The 24,588-nt window shown below is 56.9% G+C and overlaps 1 protein-coding gene across 1 annotated transcript; it reads right to left on the reverse strand.

Annotated features, from left to right (window-relative positions):
• Nucleotides 1-515: 515 nt before the first annotated feature.
• AMN (amnion associated transmembrane protein) lies at nucleotides 516-14,434 on the reverse strand. Its single transcript, XM_030803945.1, has 12 exons — nucleotides 14,365-14,434; nucleotides 13,276-13,394; nucleotides 13,126-13,170; nucleotides 2,781-2,868; nucleotides 2,327-2,544; nucleotides 2,032-2,169; nucleotides 1,756-1,864; nucleotides 1,555-1,637; nucleotides 1,117-1,279; nucleotides 871-1,033; nucleotides 703-790; nucleotides 516-620 (listed from the first exon to the last, which is right to left on the reverse strand). The coding sequence occupies exons 1-12, from the start codon at nucleotides 14,405-14,407 to the stop codon at nucleotides 516-518; spliced, it is 1,362 nt and encodes a 453-aa protein (XP_030659805.1). The 5' UTR covers nucleotides 14,408-14,434.
• Nucleotides 14,435-24,588: the final 10,154 nt, after the last annotated feature.

Raw genomic sequence — 24,588 nt, forward strand, 5'->3', positions numbered from 1 at the left:
CTCTCCCACCCCCACCTCCAGCTCCTCACCCTCCCCCCACCAGAAGGCGGGGGAAGCCCCCCTCCTAGTTCTGGGTTCAGCTTCACAGATCTTAGCTTCTCGCTGCCCAGGTGACGACCAGCGCTGCCTCCAGCAGTGGCCAGCTAGACCCCTCCCATGTCCCCCAGTGCGACTGGGGCGCAAAGCTGGGCTCCCAATCCTCATGGGCGGGGCCGGGGGCGGCATATTCAGGCTGACGGCAGGTGCAGGAAACACCTTCATTGAGTAAAGCCACCCTGTCCTTGGCCCCTGGAGGAGGGGGGAAGGAGGGGGGAAGGAGGGGGAAGGAGGGGGGAAGGAGGGGGAAGGAGGGGGAAGGAGGGGGAAGGAGGGGGGAAGGAGGGGGAAGGAGGGGGAAGGAAGGGGAAGTTTGGGGTCTGGACGAGGAGGTGGCTAGCCCCCAGGTCGACTGGGGTCAGGGAGGTTCTGGGGCCAGAGGGGGTGGAGAGCCCCAAGGTCGACGGTCAGGCGGCCGCTCAGGCCTCGGCCTCAGCCCCGGCGAACAGAGGGTTGACGAAGTAACTCTGGCTGGTGCTGTCTGCGGCCACCTTCGGAACCAGGCTGAGCGGCCGCGGAAGGGGCTACGGGGTGACAGGGTCAGGCGGCGTTAGGCGCCGAGTCCCGGCCCCGAGGAGGCCCTGGTCCCCACTCCAGCCCCCTCACCAGCTCCTCGGAGGCCGTCACGTCGAACACCGGGTTGTGGAAGCCAAGGGGCGCTCCGGCCAGGGCCGCCTCCTCACGCCGCCTCCACCTGAGGGCGTAGCGGGGACGCAGCATGAGCCCCTCGGAGCAACCCCCAGCCCCACACCCCCGACCCCCCGACCCGCGTACCTGAGCCTCCCCGCGCGGCGCAGCAGCGGCGGCGCCACCAGCAGGACCAGCAGCGCCAGCAGTAGCGCAGCCGCCACGCCGCCTGCCAGCCCAGCCGCGGAGCTGCCCCAGACGTGTGCGCCCGACTCCCGCATGGTCGCCTCCAGGACGCCGAGGGTCTCGCCTGCGGCGGAGGGGCCGGCTTAGTCTTCCCCGCGGCGGGGCGGGGCGGGGCGGGGCGGGGCGGGGCGGGGCGGGCGCGGTTACCGTTCTCGGCGACGTCCGCCAGGAGGGCCCGGGCCAGCCGCCCCGCGCCACCCGTGTCGGGCCCCGTCTCCACCAGCACCACCTGGATCTCCGTATCGGCCTCCCGGAGCCCGGACGAGCGTGGCACCTTGGACACGGCCACCTGCAGCCCCCGGTACTGAGGCTGGGGAGGGGGACGGGGTTGGTTTGACTCAGCCCCCCGCCCTCCCCGAGCCTATGGGGACGCTAAGGGCAGAGGCAGATAGTGGGCAGGTGGGCGGAGGCAGATAGTGGGCAGGTGGACAGGTGGGCAGGTGGGCAGGTGGACAGGTGGGCAGGTGGGCAGGTGGGCAGGTGGGCAGGTGGGCAGCCGCAGGGGCCCTGCAGAAGGGGCGTCCTAGGCGGAGGCGGTAGGGCTGGGGTGGGGACTCCCCTCAGCTGCCCGCGCGGCCCCATTACCAGGCCCAGGAAGGTGTCTAGTATCCGCGCCCGGTACCGCTTCAGGTCAAATGCGGGGCCGTGGGTCAGCAACACAACGGCTCCTGCGGTGGGAGGGCAGGGGTCAGCGCCGTGGATCCGGGCCCGGCAGGAAACTGAGGCGGGGGGCGAACGAGGTCCTCCAGGCCTTCCCAGCAAGCAGGGCCCGGCGGGGGCGCTCACCACAGAGGTCACAGCACTGCCCCTGGGGCCGGAGGGCGCTGTGACAGGCGGCCTGGGGGCAGCGGCCGCCCAGGGACTGGAGCAGGGCCGCGCAGATCCACGGCTGCACCTGGTGCGAGGGGCGGTCGTCAACGCAGAGCCAGAGCGGACCCCAGCGAGAAGGGCGATGCGTCCAAGATGCAAGCCGGCGAGAGACCGTGGGAGCGCGGCGGCCCTGTCCCGGGCACAGTCCCGACCCACGCGCGGCCCCCGAGACTCCACTGCGGCCTGGCTCACCTCTGCGTTGCCGCAGACGCAGCCCGACGGGTCCGCACAGTCTTCGGGGCCCACGCTCAGCGCGCCCGGCCCGTGGAAGCGTAGGCGGCCCGCGCGGGACGCCAGGAAAGCAGCCAGGTCCTCGTCGCGCGTGAACGTCTGCGGGCAGCCGGGTCCCCACCGGAGCCAGCCCGAAGAAGAGACATCACCTGAGTGCTCAGACCCTAAGTGTGCAGACCAGGAGGGGCAGGAGCGGGGGCGGGGGCGGGCCGAGGTGGGGAGAGGGGACCCAAGCCTCCCTCCCCTCAGTGCTCACCCGGCCCAGAGCCGAGATGCTGCGAACACGCACGGGGCTAGCGCCAGGGCCAAGCCCCACGCGGAAGGAGGCACTAGGTGGAAAGACTACGTCGTCGTGGCGGCAGGGCACGCACTCGGCATCCACGAAGAAGAGACCAGGTGCCTCGTCCCCGGAGCGCCACAGGTGCGGGTCATGCCAGGAGAAGCGGTCAGAGTCGCGGAAGACGGCAGGTTCGCCTGAGCAGGGGCACATCCCTGAGCTCCACGGAACAAGCCCCAGACCACACCACGCCAGGCCTCTGAGCACGACCCCCCAAGCCCCGCTTCAGGACACTTCCGCCACTCCCTAAACCCCGCCCCCGGAGGCGCCCTCCCTCCAGTCCTCGCTCCCTCGACACGCCTTCCCTCCAGTCCCCGCCCTGGACACGCCCTCCCTCCAATTTCCGCCCCTGAACACGCCCTTCCACACTCACCCGCGCCACAGTCCAGGTGCGAGCCCACGTCTGAGACTCCGAATCCGGCTCCTGAAGCCAAGACGAGTTCCCCGTCCAGCGGCAGGAGCTGCAAGAGGCACGGGCTGAGGCGGCGCCACGCGGGGGTCCGGGCCCGCTCCGCGCCCACCCCGCCCCCAGTCCCCTGGGACGCGAAGCGAGACCCTGTGCACGGAAGGGGCCCGGGCGAGCTCAGGCCCGGGGTCCTCGGCCTGGCTGAGGCTGGCAGAGGAAGCGGATCTGGCCTGGGAAAGATGGGGCCGCGTGTGCAAGGCCCCGAGGCGGGCACAGCCCAGTGTCCTGTCCCTGAGCTGGAGGTCTCACAGGCCAGGGACAGAGCCGTGGGGAGTCTGGGGCAGAGATGACTCTGGCCGGGGCCTGTCGCCTCCCCCATAGCCCCTTGAGAACGTGCACAGGCCCAGGGCTCCCAGGTTCCAGGAACTAAAGTTTCAAAAGTTGCCCGGCCCCTGGGGAGTCTGAGGCCGCGCTCTTGGTGTGTGAGGGAGGGAGGGAAGAAGAGAGGGAGGGAGAGGCAGCATCTGGGGGCCAGGGGTGCAGGAGGAGGCAGGGAGTGTAGCAGGGCGGTGGAGTGGCCCCTGCTGTTTCCTAGGCCTGGGCTGGGCCATGCAGCTCCCTCACCACAGAAGTGGGGCCACAGCCCAGGTCTCGGGTGTCAGCAGAAATATGGGGGGTCTGACCGGCCGCCCCTCACTCCCCCTCTCCTCCAATGCCAGGACCTCGGCCTCCTGCCTTTTTGCTTCTGCACTTCTCCCTCAGGGGCCGAGGGTGAGCGCTGGGCCAGGGCAACCCTTGCTGCCAGGTTATGAGGGGCTCAGCACAGTAGGGCGTGCCCGCCCAGGGCAGGACCCTCTCTTCGGCCCTTCCAGGAGCACTGCACCTGAGCAAGAGGCCAACACCCCCAGCGACGTGAGGTCACACTTCAGTTCCGTGCACACCTGAGGGTGTGGCACTGCCAGCAGGGCAAGTCCACCCACAGATGCAGAGGTGGAGCCATAGGGACGGAGTGTGCCATAGCTCAAAGCGCCTCAGGAACAGGGAGGGGTTCCCAGGAGGAAGCATACCAAGAACACCTTTTTTTAAAGAACGAAAGGGAAAAATATAAACGTAACATAATAGTTGAACAGATGAGCACAGTAGTTAAGGCCAGGAGTTTGAGATCAGCCTGGTGAGAAACATAGTGAGACTCCATCTCTACAAAAAATTTAAAAATAGGCCGGGCGCGGTGGCTCACGCTTGTAATCCCAGCACTTTGGGAGCCTGAGGCGGGCGGATCACGAGGTCAGGAGATCGAGACCACGGTGAAACCCCGTCTCTACTAAAAATACAAAAAAAAAAAAAAAAAAAAAATTTAAAACTAAAAAGAGAATATAATTTTTAAATATAGGGCAACATTTATAATAGAAACCAAACTTCAGGGCAGGAGCGGTGGCTCATGCCTGTAATCCCAACACTTTGGAAGGCCGAAGCGGGCATATCACTTGAGCCCAGGAGTTCGAGACCAGCCTGGCCAACATAGTGAGACCGCCCCATCTCTACAAAAACTACAAAAATTAGCCAGGCGTGGTGGCACAAGCCTGTAGTCCCAGCTACTCGGGAGGCTGAGGTGGGAGGATTGTTTGAGCCCAGGAAGGTCAAGGCTGCAGTGAGCCGTGATCGTGCCACTGCACTCCAGCCTGGGCAACAGAGTGAGACCCTGTCTCAGAAAACCAAACTTAGCAAAGTATTGATGAATTAACCAATACAATGTAAGACCTCTACAGGGAACACTTTAAGATGCTAAAGAGGACATGGATGACCTGAAATATTTGGAGAGGCCATCCAAGCTCTTATATGGATGGCTTGACAGCATAAGGCTGTTATTTATCCCAATCAAAATTCCTGTAGTCTCAGCTACTTGGGAGGCTGAGGCAGGAGAATCGCTTGAGCCCAGGAGGCAGAGGTTGCAGTGAGCCGAGATCACACCACTGCACTCCAGCCTGGGCAGCAGAGCGAGACTCCATCTCAAAAAAAAAAAAAAAAATCCAAGGTTTTTTTGGTGGTGGTGGTGGTAGTTGGTACACCTGGCAAACCTATTCTACAATTTATCTGCAACAATGCGATCCATAAAGAACCTTGGAGCAGGAGTGAAGGGGATGGATCTGAAGCCTCCTGCAGAGCCACAGTGTGCATAGTGTAGGGTCGGCAAAGCGGCCTGTGGACTTGAAGACAGGGCTCAGAGAGACCCACAACGCCCAGGCCCACGATGGATTCCAGCGATGCTGGAACAGAAGCGCAAGGCGGAGGACGTTGGAAGCTGCGCTCACCCTAAGGAGAGAAACAGAGCGGGACCCCTCGCTGGTGCACGTGCCCCATAGTCGATTACCATTGTGACTGAGGAGCAGACGGGATTCTCAAACGAAACACAGAAAACACAGTTCTAAGGTAAGGGGTTTTGCATTAGGTCGATTAAAATGAGGGTTTCTGTTCAGCACAGGACACTGCAGGCAAGTCCACAGTGAGCAGACTTGCAAAGCCTCCAGCCAAGGCAGGGGGATGGGCGGAAGACAGGAGACTCCCCCAGCAAGAAAGCAGGCAAAAGGTAGAAATGGGGGGAAGGGCAAGGAACAGGAAAATCGCAGGGAGGGATGCTCGCAACCAGAGAATTACAAAGTAAGGCACTGATGTGCACGGCCTATTACTCGGGCGCCATCTAGGCAGATGGACGAAGCTGGGAGCCAGGGGCATGGAGGGCAACATAGCCGACGTGTGCAGGGGATGGGAGTGCTTGGGCGACTCTGGGTGAATTCGGCCTCTGCAGGCTGGGACCCCGGGGCCACTGTCCCCTGCCCCTGCGCTGTTCCCACTGGCCAATGGATGATCAATGAATGAATTATTGAATAGATGAATGAATGAATGGAGTGTTGCCTCCTTTCAGAGCCCAAGTGCTTCCAAAGGAGACCATGAAAGTAAGGAGGACGGCAGTGTCAGGCCTCTGAGCCCAAGCCAAGCCATCGCATCCCCTGTGACTTGCACGTATACGCCCAGATGGCCTGAAGTAACTGAAGAATCACAAAAGAAGTGAAAAGGCCCTGCCCTGCCTTAACTGATGCCATTCCACCACAAAAGAAGTGTAAATGGCCGGTCCTTGCCTTAAGTGATGACATTACCTTGTGAAAGTCCTTTTCCTGGCTCAAAAAAGCCCCCCCACTGAGCACCTTGTGACCCCCACTCCTGCCCACCAGAGGACAAACCCCCTTTGACTGTAATTTTCCTTTACCTACCCAAATCCTATAAAACGGCCCCACCCCTATCTCCCTTCAGCTGACTCTTTTTGGACTCGGCCCGCCTGCACCCAGGTGAAATAAACAGCCATGTGGCTCACACAAAGCCTGTTTGGTGGTCTCTTCACACGGACGTGCATGAAGAATGGTGCCGTGACTCGGATCGGGGGACCTCCCTTGGGAGATCAATCCCCTGTCCTCCTGCTTTTTGCTCCATGAGAAAGATCCACCTACGACCTCAGATTCCTCAGACCGACCAGCCCAAGAAACATCTCACCAATTTCAAATCCAGTAAGCAGCCTCTTTTTACTCTCTTCTCCAACCTCCCTCCCTATCCCTCAACCTCTTTCTCTTTCAATCTTGGTGCCACACTTCAATCTCTCCCTTCTCTTAATTTCAGTTCCCTTCATTTTTTGGTAGAGACAAAGGAGACACGTTTTATCTGCGGACCCAAAACTCCGGCGCCAGTCACAGACTGGGAAGGCAGCCTTCCCTTAGTGTTTAATCATTGCAGGGGCGCCTCTCTGATTATTCACCCACGTTTCAGAGGTGTCAGACCACGCAGGGACGCCTGCCTTGGTCCTTCACCCTTGGTGGCAAGTCCTGCTTTTCTGGGGAAGGGGCAGGTATCCCAACCCCTTCTCTCCGTGTCTCTACCCCTTCTCCGCCTTTCTGGGGGGCAAGAAACCCCCAACCCCTTCTCCTTCACCCTGAGCAGCAAGTCCCACTTTTCTAGAGGAGGGGCAAGTACCCCAACCTCATATCTCTGCACCCCAATCCCTTATTTCCGTGCCCCAACCTCTTATATCTCTGTGCCCCAATCCCTTATTTCCGCACCCCGACCTCTTATCTCTGCGCACCAACCCCTTATATCCACGCCTCAACCGCTTTCCCGCTTTTCTGGAAGGTAAGAACCCCCGAACCCCTTCCCTCTGTGTCTCTACTCTCTTTTCTCTGGGCTTGCTTCCTTCACTATGGGCAACCTTCCACCCTCCATTCCTCCTTCTTCTCCCTTAGCCCGTGTTCTCAAAAACTTAAAACCTCTTCAACTCACACCTGACCTAAAACCTAAATGCCTTATTTTCTTCTGCAATGCCGCTTGACCCCAATACAAACTCGATAGTAGTTCCAAATAGCCAGAAAACAGCACTTTCAAGTTTTCCATCCTGCAAGATCTAAATAATTCTTGTCGTAAAATGGGCAAACGGTCTGAGGTGCCTGACGTCCAGGCATTCTTTTACACATCGGTCCCTTCCTAGTCTCTGTGCCCAATGCAACTCGTCCCAAATCTTCCTTCTTTCTCCCTCCTGCCTGTCCCCTCAGTCCCAACCCCAAGTGTCGCTGAGTCTTTCTAATCTTCCTTTTCTACAGGCCCATCTGACCTCTCCCCTCCTGGCCAGGCCGAGCTAGGTCCCAATTCTTCCTCAGCCTCCGCTCCTCCACCCTATAATCCTTTTATCACCTCCCCTCCTCACACCTGGTCCGGCTTACAGTTTCATTCCGTGACTAGCCCTCCCCCACCTGCCCAGCAATTTATTCTTAAAAAGGTGGCTGGAGCTAAAGGCATAGTCAAGGTTAATGCTCCTTTTTCTTTATCCAACCTCTCCCAAATCAGTTAGTGTTTAGACTGTTTTTCATCCAATATAAAAAACCCAGCCCAGTTCATGGCTCATTTGGCAGCAACCCTGAGACACTTTACAGCCCTAGACCCTAAAAGGTCAAAAGGCCGTCTTATTCTCAAAATACATTTTATTACCCAATCTGCCCCCGACATTAAATAAAACTCCAAAAATTAAATTCCAGCCCTCAAACCCCACAACAGGATTTAATTAACCTCGCCTTCAAGGTGTACAATAATAGAAAAAAGTTGCAATTCCTTGCCTCCACTGTGAGACAAACACCCCAGCCACATCTCCAGCACACAAGAACTTCCAGACGCCTGAACCGCAGCGGCCAGGCATTCCTCCAGAACCTCCTCCCCCAGGAGCTCCTCCTTTCCGGCTACAAGTGCCAGAAATCTGGCCACCAGGCCAAGGAATGCCTAAGCCGTGTCCCATCTGTGCGGGACCCCACTGGAAATCGGACTGTTCAACTCACCTGGCAGTCACTCCCAGAGCCCCTGGAACTCTGGCCCAAGGCTCTCTGACTGGCTCCTTCTCGGCTTAGCGGCTGAAGACTGACGCTGCCCGATCGCCTCGGAAGCCCCATAGACCATCACGGACGCCGAGCGTCGGGTAACTCTCACAGTGGAAGGTAAGTCCGTCCCCTTAGTCAATACGGAGGCCACCCACTCCACATTACCTTCTTTTCGAGGGCCTGTTTCCCTTGCCTCCATAACTGTTGTGGGTATTGACGGCCAGGCTTCTAAACCCCTGAAAACTCCTCCACTCTGGTGCCAATTTGGAGAACACTCTTTTATGCACTCTTTTTTACTTATCCCCACCTGCCCAGTTGCCTTATTAGGCCGAGATATTTTAACCAAATTATCTGCTTCCCTATTCCTGGACTACAGCTGCATCTCATTGCCGCCCTTCTCCCCAACCCAAAGCCTCCTTCGCATCTTCCTCTCATATCCCCCCACCTTAACCCACAAGTATGGGACATCTCTACTCCGTCCCTGGCAACCGATCACATGCCCGTTACCATCCCATTAAAACCTAATCACCCTTACCCCGCTCAACGCCAATATCCCATCCCACAGCACACTTTCAAAGGATTGAAGCCTGTTATCACTCGCCTGCTACAGCACGGGCTTCTAAAACCTATAACTCTCCTGACAATTCCCCCATTTTACCTGTCCAAAAACCAGACAAGTCTTACAGATTAGTTCCGGATCTGCACCTTATCAACCAAATTGTTTTGCCTATCCACCCTGTGGTGCCCAACCCGTACACTCTTTTGTCCTCAATACCTTCCTCCACAACTCACTATTCCGCTCTCGATCTTAAAGATGCTTTTTTCACTATTCCCCTGCACCCCTCGTCCCAGCCTCTCTTTGCTTTCACTTAGACTGACCCTGACACCCATTAGGCTCAGCAAATTACCTGGGCTGTACTGCCGCAAGCCTTCACAGACAGCCCCCATTACTTCAGTCAAGCCCAAATTTCATCCTCATCTGTTACCTATCTCAGCATAATTCTCATAAAAACACACGTGCTCTCCCTGCTGATCGTGTCCAATTAATCTCCCAAACCACAATCCCTTACAAAACAACTCCTTTCCTTCCTAGGCATGGTTAGTGTGGTCAGAATTCTTACACAAGAGCCAGGACCACACCCCGTAGCCTTTCTGTCCAAACAACTTGACCTTACTGTTTTAGCTTAGCCCTCATGTCTGCGTGCAGCAGCTGCCGCTGCTTTAATACTTTTAGAGGCCCTAAAAATCACAAACTATGCTCAACTCTCTACAGCTCTCATAATTTCCAAAATCTATTTTCTTCCTCACACCTGATGCATATACTTTCTGCTCCCCGGCTCCTTCAGCTGTGCTCACTCTTTGTTAAGTCTCCACAATTACCATTGTTCCTGCCCCGGACTTCAATCTGGCCCCCCACATTATTCCAGATACCACACCTGACCCTCATGACTGCATCTCTCTGATCCACCTGACGTTCACCCCATTTCCCCACATTTCCTTCTTCCCTGTTCCTCACCCTGATCACACTTGGTTTATTGATGGCAGTTCCACCAGGCCTAATCGCCACACACCAGCAAAGGCAGGCTATGCCATAGTACAAGCCACTAGCCCGCCTCTTATGAACCTTTCATTTCCTTTCCATCGTGGAAATCTATCCTCAAAGAAATAACTTCTCAGTGTTCCATCTGCTATTCTACTACTCCTCAGGGATTATTCAGGCCCCCTCCCTTCCCTACACATCAAGCTTGAGGATTTGCCCCCACCTAGGACCGGCAAATTAGCTTTACTCAACATGCGCCGAGTGAGAAAACTAAAATACCTCTTAGTCTAGGTAGACACTTTCACTGGATAAGTAGAGGCCTTTCCTACAGGCTCTGAGAAGGCCACGCAGTCATTTCTTCCCTTCTGTCAGACATAATTCCTCAGTTTAGCCTTCCCACCTCTATACAGTCTGATAGCAGACCAGCCTTTATTAGTCAAATCAGCCAAGCATTTTTTCAGGCTCTTAGTATTCAGTGACAGACTAATGGTCTATTAAAAACACACCTCACCAAGCTCAGCCACCAACTTAAAAAGGACTGGACAATACTTTTACAACTTTCCTTTCTCAGAAGTCAGACCTGTCCTCAGAATGCTATAGGGTACAGCCCAATCTGAGCTCCTGTATAGATGCTCCTTTTTATTAGGCCCCAGTCTCATTCCAGACACCAGCCCAACTTAGACTGTGCCCCCAAAAAACTTGTCATCCCTACTATTTTCTGTCAAGTCACACTCCTATTCACTGTTCTCAACTACTCACACATGCTCTGCTCTTGTTTACACTGCTGGTTTACACTGATTCTCCAAGCCATCACAGCTGATATCTCCTCGTGCTATCCCCAAACTGCCACTCTTAGCTCTTGAAGTAAATAAATAATCTTTGCTGGCAAGGCTATGCTGAACCTCCTTAGGCACTCTCTAATCAGATGTCCTAGGTCTTCCCAATTCTTAGACCTTTAATACCTGTTTTTCTCCTTCTCTTATTCCATTTAGTTTCTCAATTCATTCAAAACCGTATCCAGGCCATCACCAATCATTCTATACAACAAATGTTTCTTCTAACAGCCCCACAATATCACCCCTTACCACAAGACCTCCCTTCAGCTTAATCTCTCCCACTCAAGGTTCCCATGCCGCCCCTAATCCCGCTCGAAGCAGCCCTGAGAAACATCACCCATTCTTTCTCTCTATACCACCCCCCAAAAATTTTCGCCGCCCCAACACTTCAACACTATTTTACTTTTCTTATTAATATAAGAAGACAGGAATGTCAGGCCTCTGAGCCCAAGCCAAGCCATCGCATCCCCTGTGACTTGCACGTATATGCCCAGATGGCCTGAAGTAACTGAAGAATCACAAAAGAAGTGAAAAGGCCCTGCCCTCCCTTAACTGATGCCATTCCACCACAAAAGAAGTGTAAATGGCCAGTCCTTGCCTTAAGTGATGACATTACCTTGTGAAAGTCCCTTTCCTGGCTCATCCTGGCTCAAAAACCTCCCCCACTAAGCACCTTGCGACCCCCACTCCTGCCCGCCAGAGAACAAACCCCCTTTGACTGTAATTTCCCACTACCTACCCAAATCCTATAAAATGGCTCCACCCCTATCTCCCTTCGCTGACTCTTTTCGGACTTGGCCCGCCTGCACCCAGGTGAAATAAACAGCCACGTGGCTCACACAAAGCCTGTTTGGTGGTCTCTTCACACGGACGCGCATGAAAGGCAGGGGAGGGGAATGGGGGAAATCCATGCCCTGGAACCCCCACCCCAGCCTGACTCCTCTGCCCACAGGTCCCCCATCAGCTCCCAGTGCCCCCCTCACTTGGGCTGCCTGGTTGCCAAGGTTATGCGTGGGTTCTGGGGGCAGGGCCACAAGGGGCAACCACCTCTCTCTCCCCGCCCTCCTCCCGTTTCCTGGGCGGGAGCTTTGCCGTCTTGCTGTGGGTGCCCTCCCCAGTGCCTGGCAGCTTTTGGGTTAAGGCAGCTTTGGAAAACCTGAAGGAATGAACCAAGCGGCCTTAGGGTGGAAATGAGGCCCGGGGTCCCTGACCCCGCATGGGGCAGGAGTAGGCCAGGATGAGGCCATTGAGCCATCTTCCCCACCCGCACGTGCAGGGGCCTCAGGCCTGGACCCCACATCTGGAGCCGACACCCCAACCCAGCTCACCAGTGACCCTCACTCAGGAGTGACTGAGCTGGCAGGTGTGCAGGTGACAGGATGAGGACGTAGCCCAGGAATGGCTGTGAAGGGGCTGGAAGGAAGCTTTTGCCCAGAGGCTTGGCCTGCAGGCCCCACAGTCACCCTGGAAGCTGGTGGGCTGCCACTGCAATGGGACAGTGGCCACCGAGGATACTCAACCGAGTGGGTGGGCTGTGTGCCAGTGAAGCTGTATTTACTGTCGCTGATGTCATATATTTTCCAAGTGCCACAAGAGATTGTTCTTTTTTTCCCCAACGATTACAAAGTGTAAAAACCATTCCTTGCTCCAGCCGTAGGGGCTGCGTTTGGCCTGCAGCTGGCTGAACTCCACCTTAAATAAGGAAATTTGCTTCTTTCTCTGGGGCCTTATCAGAGCCTTTAATACGTGATGAAGCTCCAGGCAAGTGCAGGCTGCAGCGTTTCCCAAACTTACCTGCTCATGGAACCCTCTTTCCTCCCAGTTCCCATCATTTTCTTGGAGTGTTGTGTGAAGCAGTTTGAGAAAAAGGTCCCCTAGGGCAGCAGTCCCCAACCTTTTTGGCACCAGGGACCGGTTTTGTGGAAGACAATTCTTCCATGGACTGATGCGGGGGGAAGGTTTCAGGGTGAAGCCGTCCCATCTCCGATGTCAGGCACTGAAGGAGTGCACACCCACCCAGGTCCCTCGCTGGCGCAGTGGTAATAGGGGTCCCTAGGAGAATCTGATCTGATCTGAAGGGAGGCAGAGCGCAGGCAGGAGTGGGCTCACGTCTTCCTGGGCGGCCGCTTCCTAACAGGCCAGGGACCCTGATGGCGGGTGCAGGGGGGTGTTGGGGACCCTTTCCCTAGTGTTCTCAAGGTGGAGCTTTAGGCACCAGGACAAGGCAAGGCTTTGGGGGAAGGGCGTGGAGCACGCGCTTCCTGGGAAGACCACCCACTGCTGGGCATCAGAAGGGCTGTGGGGACAGGGACGCCTCCCACCCCTCCAAGGACGCAGCCTGGCTGGGACCATGGGACCAAGCTCCCCTAGGTTCCCCCCAACTCCCTGCCTCCTAGAATATTCTCCAGAGGCCAAAGTCCCAGTCCGGCAGCGCCTGCATGCCATTGGGGTCCGCCCTCAAGGCACAGCAGTCCCTGAAGGAGCTTCAGAGACTCTGAACCCCCAGCCCGGTGGCAGCAGCAGCCCGGCCTTACCATGTCTGAGACGGCGTGACCTTCTCGCACCAGGACCGACACCATCTGCAGGAAGAAGCTGCCTCAGCTGAGCCCGGAGCAGCCCCCACCCGGGCCACGCGGTCTCGGGGGTCCAGGCCCATCACCGACCCCGCCGGCGCTCCCAGGCACCTTGTCCGCCGGGAACTCAACGGCGTCGCCGGCGCACGGGGTCCGGTTCTGGCTCCAGTTGGCTGCGACGTCGAAGTCCGTGTTGGGGACCCAGAGTTTGGAGGCCGCCTGGGTCAGTGCTGGGGAGGAGGCGACTGAGTGCCCGCCGTTCTCGCCGGGATGCTCCCTTCTCAGGGAAGGCCACCCACCCAGAGAAGTGCGGAAGGTCCGCGCGGATCACCCGGGACGCATAGGAACCCCATCCCCGGGGGCCCAGACCCAGGCCCTGGTCCCTCCCGGCCAGACTGTGGGCGCCCTGCCCGGGCGCTCTCCAACGGACTTCTCCTGTTATCTGCAGAGCCCGCTCCAACGTGCGCTCCAGGACGCCTGCCTAGATCGCCTCCCGGCACTGCCCCCAGTTTGCCTGGCGCTGGAGCAGAGGACGGCGTTGTTAAGGACAGTGACAGCCGGGGCATGGAGGAGGATGGGGCAGCGCAGACCTCTTCCTCGGCCTTGGAATCAGGAAGGCTTCCCGGAGGAGTCCTACCTGGGCCGGGAAGAGCTGCGACAGAGCGCAACCCGGTATGAGAAGTAAGAAGGGGCTGGGGGCGGCAGGACCAGGTCAGGCCGGCCCCGAATGTGGTGGGTGGGGTTGTCCAGAGGGAGCCGCGAGGGGTTTAGGGAAGGGGGCGCCAGGGACATGCGCCGGCCTGGTGTGAAGGCGGAGGAGGGCAAAGTGCTCCCTTGGGGACCGGGAAACTGAAGCAGTCTGCCAAGCCCCGCAGGCGCACACTCGCTGCTCTCGGCAGGTTCTGGGGACCGCGCCGCAGAAAAACCGCGACGGAAGGAGCCGCCAGAGGCCGGGGCTGGCCGAGGCTCCCGGACCCCCTCCTCGCCTCTCCCGCACCGCCCGATGCACTGGCCGCGCACTCCCGGGCTGCGCACTCGCCCGACGAGGGAGGCAAGGCCGCATTTCACGCCCCCAACCCTCCAAAGCCCCCGCTGCCCCCTCCTCGGAAGATCTTCACCCTCCAGATCTAGAGGGACCTCGGCCCTGGGTCCTGACAGACCGCTGCCGTCCTGGCCCCCACCAGTGTGGCCCCGGCTCACCGCAGAGCTGCAGCCACAGCAGGACCCGGCCCAGGACGCCCATCTCGCCTCTGCTCCTTGCGCCCGACCAGGAGACTTTGCCCCACTGGACCCACGTGACCAGGCAGGTCGGGTGGGGGCACCGGGGTCCGTTACATATTTACCTCCAGACCCGCCCAGGGCCGACTCTTCAGGCCCCTGGGAGGCACCTTCTCAGCCTCTCCTTACCCGCCCCTCCAGGGCCTGAACGCCTTAGGTTCTCAGGAAGAAGGGCAAAGAAGGGCTTGGCGAGACTGACCTACCCTGTAAAATGGGTGTCTTGCCAGGTGGGGGAATAAACGATCTTTGAATTCACCCCTTTCTCTGTCCTGTGTGCTGCTAGGGCTGAGCTAGTCTGCTCACCATTGGAACTGGGTGTCCACTTCTTCACGCAGTGCCCCTCTCCCATGGGTTGTGGATGGAGGTTGGATGATAGAAGGAAGATACTGGATGGAACATGGTATGTGGATAGTATAGGAGGGTGGATTGTGGATGGTGGTGGAGAGTAATGGATGGTGAGTAGGGGACAGCTGATGGACAGCAACATTGATGGTGCATGGTGCACGGCATATCGACGCGTGGCGGGTGAATCGTGAATGGTTGACAGCGAGTGGGTGGTGAGTGATAGAGGGTGGATGGGTGATGAATGGATGGATGAGGATGGTGAGTGAAAAATGAATGAATGGCCGGGAGTGGTGGCTCATGCCTGTAATCCCAGCACTTTGGGAAGCTGAGACAGGCGGATCGCGAGGTCAGGAGATCAAGACCATCCTGGCTAACGCGGTGAAACCCCGTCTATACTAAAAAAATACAAAAAAATTAGCCAGGCATGGTAGCAGGCGCCTGTAGTCCCAGCTACTTGGGAGGCTGAGGCAGGAGAATGGTGTGAACCCGGGAGGCGGAGCTTGCAGTGAGCTGAGATCGCGCCGCTGCACTCCAGCCTGGGCGACAGAGCGAGACTGTCTCAAAAAAAAAAAAAAAAAGAAAAAAAGAAAAATGAATCGATGGTAATCAGGGAATGGTGGATGGAGAACGGCATAAATGGATACATGGCTGACAGGTAGATCATAAAGAGTGGGTGTTGGCTGGGCATGGTGGCTCACCCTGTAACCCAGCCTTTAGGAGGCCAGGCAGGCAGATCACCTGAGGTCGGGAGTTTGAGACCAGCCTGACCAACATGGAGAAACCCCATCTCTACTAAAATACAAAATTAGCTAGGCATGGTGGCACATGCCTGTAATCCCAGCTACTCGGGAGGCTAAGGCAGGAGAATCACTTGAACCCAGAAGGCGGAGGTTGTGGTGAGCCGAGATTGTGCCATTGCACTCCAGCCTGGGCAACAAGAGTGAAACCCCATCTCCAAAAAAAAAAAAAAAAAAAAAAAGTGGGTGTTAAATGCTGGATGTTTGGCGAGTGATGACTGCTGAATGGATGGATGGTGGATGGTGAATAGGTAGATGGTAGATGGAGAGATGGTGGATGATGGTTGCATAAATGGTGAATTGTGGATGGACATGGATGGTGGATAGTGAATAGATAGTGGATAGTGGATAATGGGTGGATAGTAGACGGTGGATGGGATGATAAATGGATGGGTAATGGATGGTAGATAAGTAGATAATGGATAAATGGTGGATGATGGATGATGGATGGTAGTGGATGGTGGTGGGTGGTGGATAGTGGACAAGTGAATGAATGGTGATGAGTAGATGGTGAATACTGAGTGGATGGATGGGTGGCAGATGGTAGATAGTGGATGATGGATGGTGGATGATGGATGGTAAGATGGACAGTGGTTGGTGGATGGTGGGTGGTGGATGGTGGCTGGAGGGAAGGATGGATGGTGAATGAGTGAATGGTGGATGGTGAATAGGTGGATGGTGGATGGTGAATGGCGGATGGTGGATGTGAATGGTGATGGATGGGTGGTGGATGAATGGATGGATGACTGGCGGATGGTGGATGGCAGATTGTGGATAAATGGATGGTGGATGGATGGATGGTGGATGGTGGGTGAGTGAATGATGGGTGGATGGTGGATGGTGGACGTGTGAATGGGTGGATGGATGAATGGACGGTGGATGAGTGAATTGTGGATGATGGATGAGTGGATGGTGGATATGTGAATGGGTAGATGGATGGATGGATAGATGGATGGTGGAGAATGGATGGTGGATGAGTGAATGGTGGATGTATGGATGGATGGTGGATGAATGGATGGTAGGTGATGGATGGGTGGATGGTGAATGTGTGGATGGATAGATGGTGGATGGATGGATAGTGGGAGTGGATGGTGGATGGATGAATGGTGGATAGATGGATGGTGGATGTATGCATGAATGGACAGTGGATAAATGAATGGTGAATGAATGGGTGGTAGATGGATGGATAGTGGATGAGTGGATGATGGATAGGTGAATGGATGGATGGAGGATGGCTGAATGATGGATGGATAAGTGGGTAGATTGGTGGATAGATGGATGTTGGATGATGGACGGTAGATAGACGGAAGGTGATGGTGGATGGTGAATGGTGGATAGATCAGTGGTGCATTATGAATGGTGGATGACGGGTGGTGGATTAATAGAGGATAGTATTTTGTAGAAGGACAGTTGATCAATAGACAGATGATGGATGGTAAATGAAAGTAGATAGTTGGCTGGGTGCGGTGGCTCACGCCTGTAACCCCAGCACTTTGGGAGGCTGAGGATGGAGTATCACTTGAGGTCAGGAGTTCAAGACCAGCATGGGACAACATGGTGAAACCTTGTCTCTACTAAAAATACAAAAATTAGCCGAATGTGATGGTGCACACTTGTAATCCCAACTACTCGGGAGGCTGGGGCCAAATTGCTTCAACCTGGGAGGCAGAGGTTGCAGTGAGCCGAGATTGTGCCACTCCACTCCAGCCTGGGCGACAGAGTGAGACTCTGTCAAAAAAAAAAAAAAAGTAGATAGTTGATTGCGGATGATGAATGGGTAAGCATACGGATGGTAGCTCACAGATGGTAAATTTTATCGGTGGATAGATGGATAGAAGAGTGATTATGGAAGGATGGTTGATGGATGGTGGATGGTGGATGGTAGTTGAATAAAGGAGAACGAGGGAAAGGGCAGTGGCAAAATGAATCATGGTTGCATAGTGGATGGTTGATGGGTGAAAGAGAAATTGTAGATGTTGAATGGATGTGTACATATGGATAGTTTGTTGCAATGCATGGTGGGTGAGAAAAAGTTGTGGATTTTGGATGTAGATGGATGGTGGACAAGACCAAATGGCGGAGGGATGGATTGATGGTGGATGAATAATGGTGAATGAATTTTAGATGACGTGTGAATGGACAGTAGTAGGCAGAGAGATAGTAGGTAGATGGATAAGAGTACAGGAGTTACTGGATATAAATAAATGGGTGGGTGGACAGAGCATGGTGGATGAATTGTGAATGAATGTGGGCTAGGTGATGGAGAGATGATTGATAGGGGGTTGGGAGAATGGGTCTGCAGTGGATGCTTGGATCTGCATCATGCACGTTGGAATGGCTGGGTGGTGAGTGAATGGAGGATGGATTTGTGGGTGATGGGAGGCAGAGAGGTAGAAAGATGAACAGCAAATAGATTGTGCATGATGTTTGGATGATTTGATGATGGGGAGATGAGTTTCTGGGAGGGTGGTGAATCGGTCATTAGGGGATTACTGGTGCAGAGATGGATGGTGTGCCTTGTGGATTGGGGAGACACTGGTTGTGGCTGATGGAAGGGGGAGAATGGTGGATGGTTACACTGGGTTCCAATGGCAGGATGGTGGATGAGTGACTAGGGAACGGTGCAGGAAAGATGGTGGAGGTGAGTATGTAGACAGAGGACTGAGGGTGAAAGGGAAACTACTCAGCCTTGGAGACTTCTGGGGCCTTCCACCCTCCAGGCCATCCTGCTGTTTCCTGCACCCCCACCCCTCACCTGCAGACTCTGCCATGAGCACCCCTTTGCTTGGCCTGGTATTTGCTTCTTTCATGAGTGATATGCTGCATCCGGGGAGGAAGGAGCCGCCACTGGGGGGAGCTCTGCCTCTTTTTGTGTCCCGGGTGGGCGCCTTGCCTCGACATCTGTAATACCACCAGCATTGCCCCTTACCTTGGAGGGATCGCCTTGAGCAGAGGTCCCTGCGCTCAGTGGCTCTGTGGTGCTGGCCCAGCCTAGGACGGGGAGGGTGGGTCCTCACGGTCCTGGAGTTCGGCTGGCCCCTTGCTGGACTCACATGTCCTTAACCAGAAACAAACAGGATATTTGGGGGTCACATCTGTTTTGCCCCTTGTCTTGCTTCTCCGTGGGGAGGAGGCAGTTTGACTGATGGGGCTGCGTTGGGCTTCACACCTGAGTGTCTGGCTCTGTCCCCCATCCCTGCCTCCACCATAAATGCAGAGAGCCAGGTGAGGCTCAGCAAACTTCACCCCTGGGGCTCAGGGCCACAGCCAAGCCTGAAAGGGCCCAGAGGCTGAGGCTCCCTCTCCTGATGATGGGGCCTCAGGGGAGTCCAGAGGGCTGGATGGCCAGGACTTGGGGCAGCAATGGAGCCTCTTTGGCCACTGCTGCTCCACCTGAGCAGGCCATTTCTAGATTGTGCTGTGTGGAGAGGGTAGTGAGGCCACTTGGCTTCCTGGTCAGTAGTAGGCAGATGGTGGGAGAGGCTTCCTGAAAAAGGTGGCATTAAAATGAGACAGGAAGGATGAGATCACAGCTGCAGCCACAGTGAGGAGGTTGAATTGAAGGTGGCAGACCAGAAGGGGCTGGGGCTGGCTGGGTGGGGTATTGGGACCCATCTCTCTTGCCTTGAGTGGCCTCTGGAGGTGGGTCCAGCAGTCAGAGGGTGGCCCCGCGAGCTCACACGAGACAGCAGATAGGCACCAGGGCACTGGGCAGACAAGCGGTACCGGAACCACTCACGTGCAAAGATGTGAGCTGAGGAATGGCTGGGACTGCACTGCAGGTGCCATGTGTGCACAGAAAGCCCTTGAGCATGCACAGGTGCCCCCGGCCCTCAGGCACACATGGGGGCACAGACTTGCAAATGGCTCAGAACCTCAGCAGGGAGTCGGAGAAATGCAAAGCCCCAGAGTTTCCTCCAATAAGCAGAACCTCTCACAGCCCAACTGCTTCAGCTAAGGCTGCATCTAGAGGCTGTCTCAGTCTCTTGGTCCCTGTGTCTGTCTTCGTTATGGCTGGCGGCCCTCCTGTGTTGGTTTCTCTGTGTGCACAGCCTTCTCCACGTGGCAGGGAAGGTGTATTGAGAGAGTGAGACTCACCACCTCCTTGACCAGGTCATGGCAGTAGGGTCTCAGTGAGGTCTCTGATTGGTTCCTGTCTCCAAGTCTGCACCAATTACCGTAGCCCGAGGTTGCTGTGCTCTGATTGGCCACCCTGGCTCACAGCCTCCCCTGAGGTGTGGAGGCAGCAAAAGTGACAGCCTTGCCTCCTGCACATGGCAGGGCCAGGGAGAAGGTGGGGTGGGCCTGGGACATCAGCAAAACAGGGAAAGGGCCCACCAAGGCCTTGAGACAGGAACATGAGGGATGCTTCGACGGAGCCAAGAACACCCGGTGCAGTGGCTCATGCCTGGGTCCCGGCGCTGCAGAGGCTGAGGAAGGAGAATTGCTTGAGCCCAGGAGGTTGAAGCTGCAGTGAACTGCGATTACCCCAGCCTGGGCCACAGCGCAAGACCTCGTGTTTTTTTTGTTTGTTTGTTTTGTTTTGTTTTTTAAAGGAAGGCGGCTGGGTGCAGTGGCTCACACCTGTAATCCCAGCACTTTGGGAGGCCAAGGCAGGCGGATCACCTGAGGTCAGGAGTTTGAGATCAGCCTGGCCAACATGGTGACACCCCATCTCTACTAAAAATATAAAAATTAGCTGGGTGTGGTGATGGGTGCCTGTAATCCCAGCTACTTGGGAGGCTGAGGCAGGAGATTTGTTGGAACCCAGGACGCAGAGGTTGCAGTGAGCCGAGCTTGCACCACAGCACTCCAGCCTGGGTGACAGAGGAAGATCTGTCTCACAAAAAAAGGCAAGAGGCAGGAGAGGAGGGAAGAGAGTGCAGGTGAGGCCAGGGGCCTTGCTGAGAGCAGCTGTTGCTGGGTGGGTTGGATACAACTCAGAGGGGAGCCCAGGAGGGTATGGACCAGGGGTCTCCACCTAGCTTGGATGGGGCTGGGTCTGCTGGGGTGGGGGACAGGCGGAGCCCCCCTGGTGGCATCTAGCAGTGGTCGGACCAGTCCTGGGCCCTGTCCAGGACTCAAATGCTGTATGACGTGCACAATTCACTTGGCCTCCATTCGTCACCTGCAGAGCGAGGGTGGCAGCGCCCATCTCACAGGGCGCAGGGGCCCAGTGCCCCTTCGGGCTGCAGCCCTGGCCTGTGGGGGGGGATGGGGGAGCAGGAGCACCAGGAGATGAGAGCTCAGCCCTGGAGGCACGGTTGGTCCCTTCTCCATCCATGGACAATGGGAGGAGGGAGGAGGACAGGGTGTTGGGGAGCTGAGGGTCTCAGGAGCAGCAGCTGGGAAGCTGCCCGAGTGACTTGCTTCAACCCCACCCCAGATGGGGAGGGCTCTGCAAGACCCGTACCAGGGGCCGCCACTGTCCCGCCTCCACCTCCACTCCTCCTTCCACACGGAGGGTTAATCTGCCGCTGCCCCTGTGCTGTATGGAGGGGAATGTTGTCAGGTGTTCACTGGCCTCTGGGTCAAGAGGAGCTGCTGCTGGCAGTCAGGGTCACTGACTTGGTACTCAAAAACCCTTACTGTCCCTCTTTGGGCAGAGTCCCCGCAAGGCTGGCTGGACCAGGACGTGAGTGGCTGTGACCCGGGCTATGTATGTGGAGCCCGAGCATGGCTGGTGGAGAGCAGTTACCTGGTACGAGGTGACCAGCGAGAGCTGCGCCAAGCAGGAGGCCGGAGATGGAGCTGGGCCCACGGGTGCTGACGAACGGCTGGGACCACGCTGCAGGTGCCATGTGTGCACAGAAGGCCCTTGACCATATGCACAGGTGCCCCCGGCCCTCAAGCACACATGGGGACACATGCTCGCAAATGGCTCAGAACCTCAGCAGGGAGTCGGAGAACTGTGGAGCCCCAAGTGCCACAGGGGCCAGGGAAGTGGCGGGGAGCCAAGTGCCTGTGGATGCCGGGAGTCCTCCGAGCTGAATGGCTGCAGGCCAGGGTGCAAGGCCCAGCCCGGGAGGGCACAGCTGCCCTCCCCAAGGTCCAAGGTCCCTTGCAGGGGTGTTTCCTGTGGGCGACGTCCTGTCCACGTGGAGTGCTTTCCATGTGGGCTCTCGGGCGGACGCCAGCATCATCTCCCTTTGACAGGAAGCAGAGGTCCTGGGTATGCGCTTGTGTGAGCCGTGCCCCTGGCTCCTAGACCCCTCCCAGCAGGTGCCAGCCCTCTTCCTGCCCTGTGCCCAGATCTGGGCCCCTTTGGCTCCCTGGGGTCTGGGCAGGGGGTTCTGAGCTCTGCCCTGCGAGGCTGACCCTGGGGCCTGGGGGTCCCTGGGGACTGAGCCCACTCAAAGCTGTGGTCTGAGTGGAGGAAGTGGGTTGGGACGGCCCCACAGGTGTCTTCCCCTCCACCTTTAACTTCTAATCAAGTAACTCCGGCACAGGACCGAGTCCCCCAAGCAGCACTGAGACATTTAAAGGACACAGATCCCAGGCCTGGCCTCCAGCCTCCAAGTGACCTGTGGCTGCAGGGTCAAGGCAGAGGCTTTAAGGATGACCTTGAAAATTAAAAAATTAAAAAAAAAAAGCATAGGCGGCGTGGACACCTCCCTGCACAGCACTTTGGTTCTTCTGGTCTTTTAACAAGAAATTGTTGATTTTAGGGTTAGATTATGCAACTACTCATTTTCAGAAAACAGAAAACCCCCTGGACTTCAATTCAGAATCTAATTTCTAGGCTTCCACCCATGTGGCTCCACTGGTGTCCTGCAGGGCTTGTGACCGGGTCTGAGTGCCGCTGTCTCCCAAAGGACTGCAGGGCAGTGTGGGCCAGGTGTGTCGCCTGATCCAGCCCAGCAGCCAAGCCCCGGCCTCCACCCCAGGCCTTGCTTTCCTTACTGGAACTCGAGATTACCAGCCTCTCACCAAGTACGGTTGCGCTTTCAGTCCAGACTCTTCCCTGGTTCGGATGCTGGGTTGACTCTTGGGTGCGGGGGCTGCTGCAGTGCAGAGTCAGGGCCACGGAGGGCTCTGAGTGTGTACCCCCCTGCTCTGCACCGCTCTCCTTCCAGCATCACTCATCTGGGCCAGAACAGAGAAGCCCCCTGAGCTGAGGGGAGGCAGGCGAGGGCCACAGCCTTCTCCTTCCCTAGGCCTAGACTGTGACACCCCTGGTTCCCAATTGCCTGCAAGATCTGGGCTGCCCCCCAGCAGGATGGAGCCAGGTGGTGGCCTGGTGTGCACCTGAGGGCTGGACTCAGTCCTTCCATCCCCCCTGAGGTCTGGATCTCAGGCTGGGGGCAGGGAGTCCCTGCCCAATGCCCTGAGGGGAGCAGCTCAGAAGCTCCCACTCCTTTCCCCCCGGCCGTTTCTTGCTGCATGATCTGAGGCCGGCTCTGCAGATGTCCCCGCCAGCACCCTCAGCCCAGGCCAGTCCAGCAGGTCTTGGGGTTTGCTGCCCATCTCCTCTCCTATAGGATTCCCAGAAGGGTACAAGAATCCAGGCGGGGTGCGGTGGCTCACACCTGTAATCCCAGCACTTTGAGAGGCCGAGGCGGGGGGATCACTTGAGCTCAGGAGTTCGGGACCACCCTGGGCAACATGGTGAAACCCTGTCTCTACTAAAAATACAAAAATTAGCCTGACATGGTGGCATGCGCCTGTGGTCCCAGCTACTCAGGAGACTGAGATGGGAGGATCACTTAAGCCTGAGGTTGAGGATGCAGTGAGCTGAGATCACACCACTGCACTCCAGCCTGGGTGACAGAGAGAGACCCTGGCTCAAAAAAAAAAAAAAAAAAAAAAAAAGGGAGGCCAAGGCAGGCGGATCACCTGAGGTCGGGAGTTTGACCAACAGGTAGAAACCCCGTCTCTGCTAAAAATACAAAAAATTAGCCAGGCGTGGTGGCACATGCCTGTCATCTCAGCTACTCGGGAGGCTGAGGCAGGAGAGTCGCTTGAACCCAGGAGGCGGAGGTTGTGGTGACCCGAGATTGCGCCATTGCACTCCAGCCTGGACGATGAGCGAAACTCTATCTCAAAAAAAAAAAAAAAAAAAAAGGAATGCAGTTTCTGCAATCCCTCAAGCCTCCAGCTGACATTCCCCATTCGTTGGCACATGGCGCTGGCTGTCCTCGCCATCCCACCCCCGGCCCAGCTCACACTTGCGGTCAGCGGTGACACCTGCACACTGCCTGGTCTCCGTAGGTGTCCCGGTGTCCTCAAGGTTGCGGCAGGACCCTGGGCTTGAGCGCCGGCCCCCACCACAGGGGTGTGAGGATTTGGGATCCCCCAGATGGAAGGACCAGCAAGGCTGTATCCTGGGGCAGCTCCCGGGAGCCAAGGTGCCATAGGCTCCCCATCGTGTGTGGGGTGGAGGCTGCCAGTCCCAGGATTCCAGCGCCCCACTACTGCCACCAGCCAGGGCACGGCAGGGGTGGTATGGGCCCACAGCGAGGGTGGGGCTGGTGCTGTAATGGCAAGGGACCCTCAGGAGAGGCCCTGAGACCCTGAGGGAGGACCCTGGGAAGCTGCTCCTAGGTCCACTCCTTCCTGCTCAGTGGGCCACATGTGGGGGCTGATGGCATCTGTTCTGGATGTGGCCCCAAGCAGTGCCTTGAAGGATGGGGAGGGACTGAGCAGGGTGCTGTGGTGGCTGCACGGGACCCTGGGAGTGGCAGGACAGTGGGGGAGGACTGAGCGGTTCTCCCCATCTGATAATTTTGGGGGAGATGCAGGGCTTCCTGCTACCAGGCCTGACCCAAACAACTTCCTGGAGAAATGGAAGGCAGGCCACAGTGGCGGTGGAAGTCCAGGAGCCCTTAACTGCCATGAGCAGCTGCCGGAAGGACACTGCCCAGACCCTGCAGCCACCTGCACGTCAGCACTGGTGTTACTCCTTATTAACCACCTTGTTTCGGAGTGGAAGGAGGTGCTGTCCTTCCAACGTACAGAGGAGGGAACTGAGGCTCGAAGATTCCAAAGTCCCACGAGGTGGTGG

Source organism: Nomascus leucogenys, chromosome 22a (genome assembly GCF_006542625.1).
Source record: "Nomascus leucogenys isolate Asia chromosome 22a, Asia_NLE_v1, whole genome shotgun sequence".
In the NCBI taxonomy this organism is placed as follows: domain Eukaryota; kingdom Metazoa; phylum Chordata; class Mammalia; order Primates; family Hylobatidae; genus Nomascus; species Nomascus leucogenys.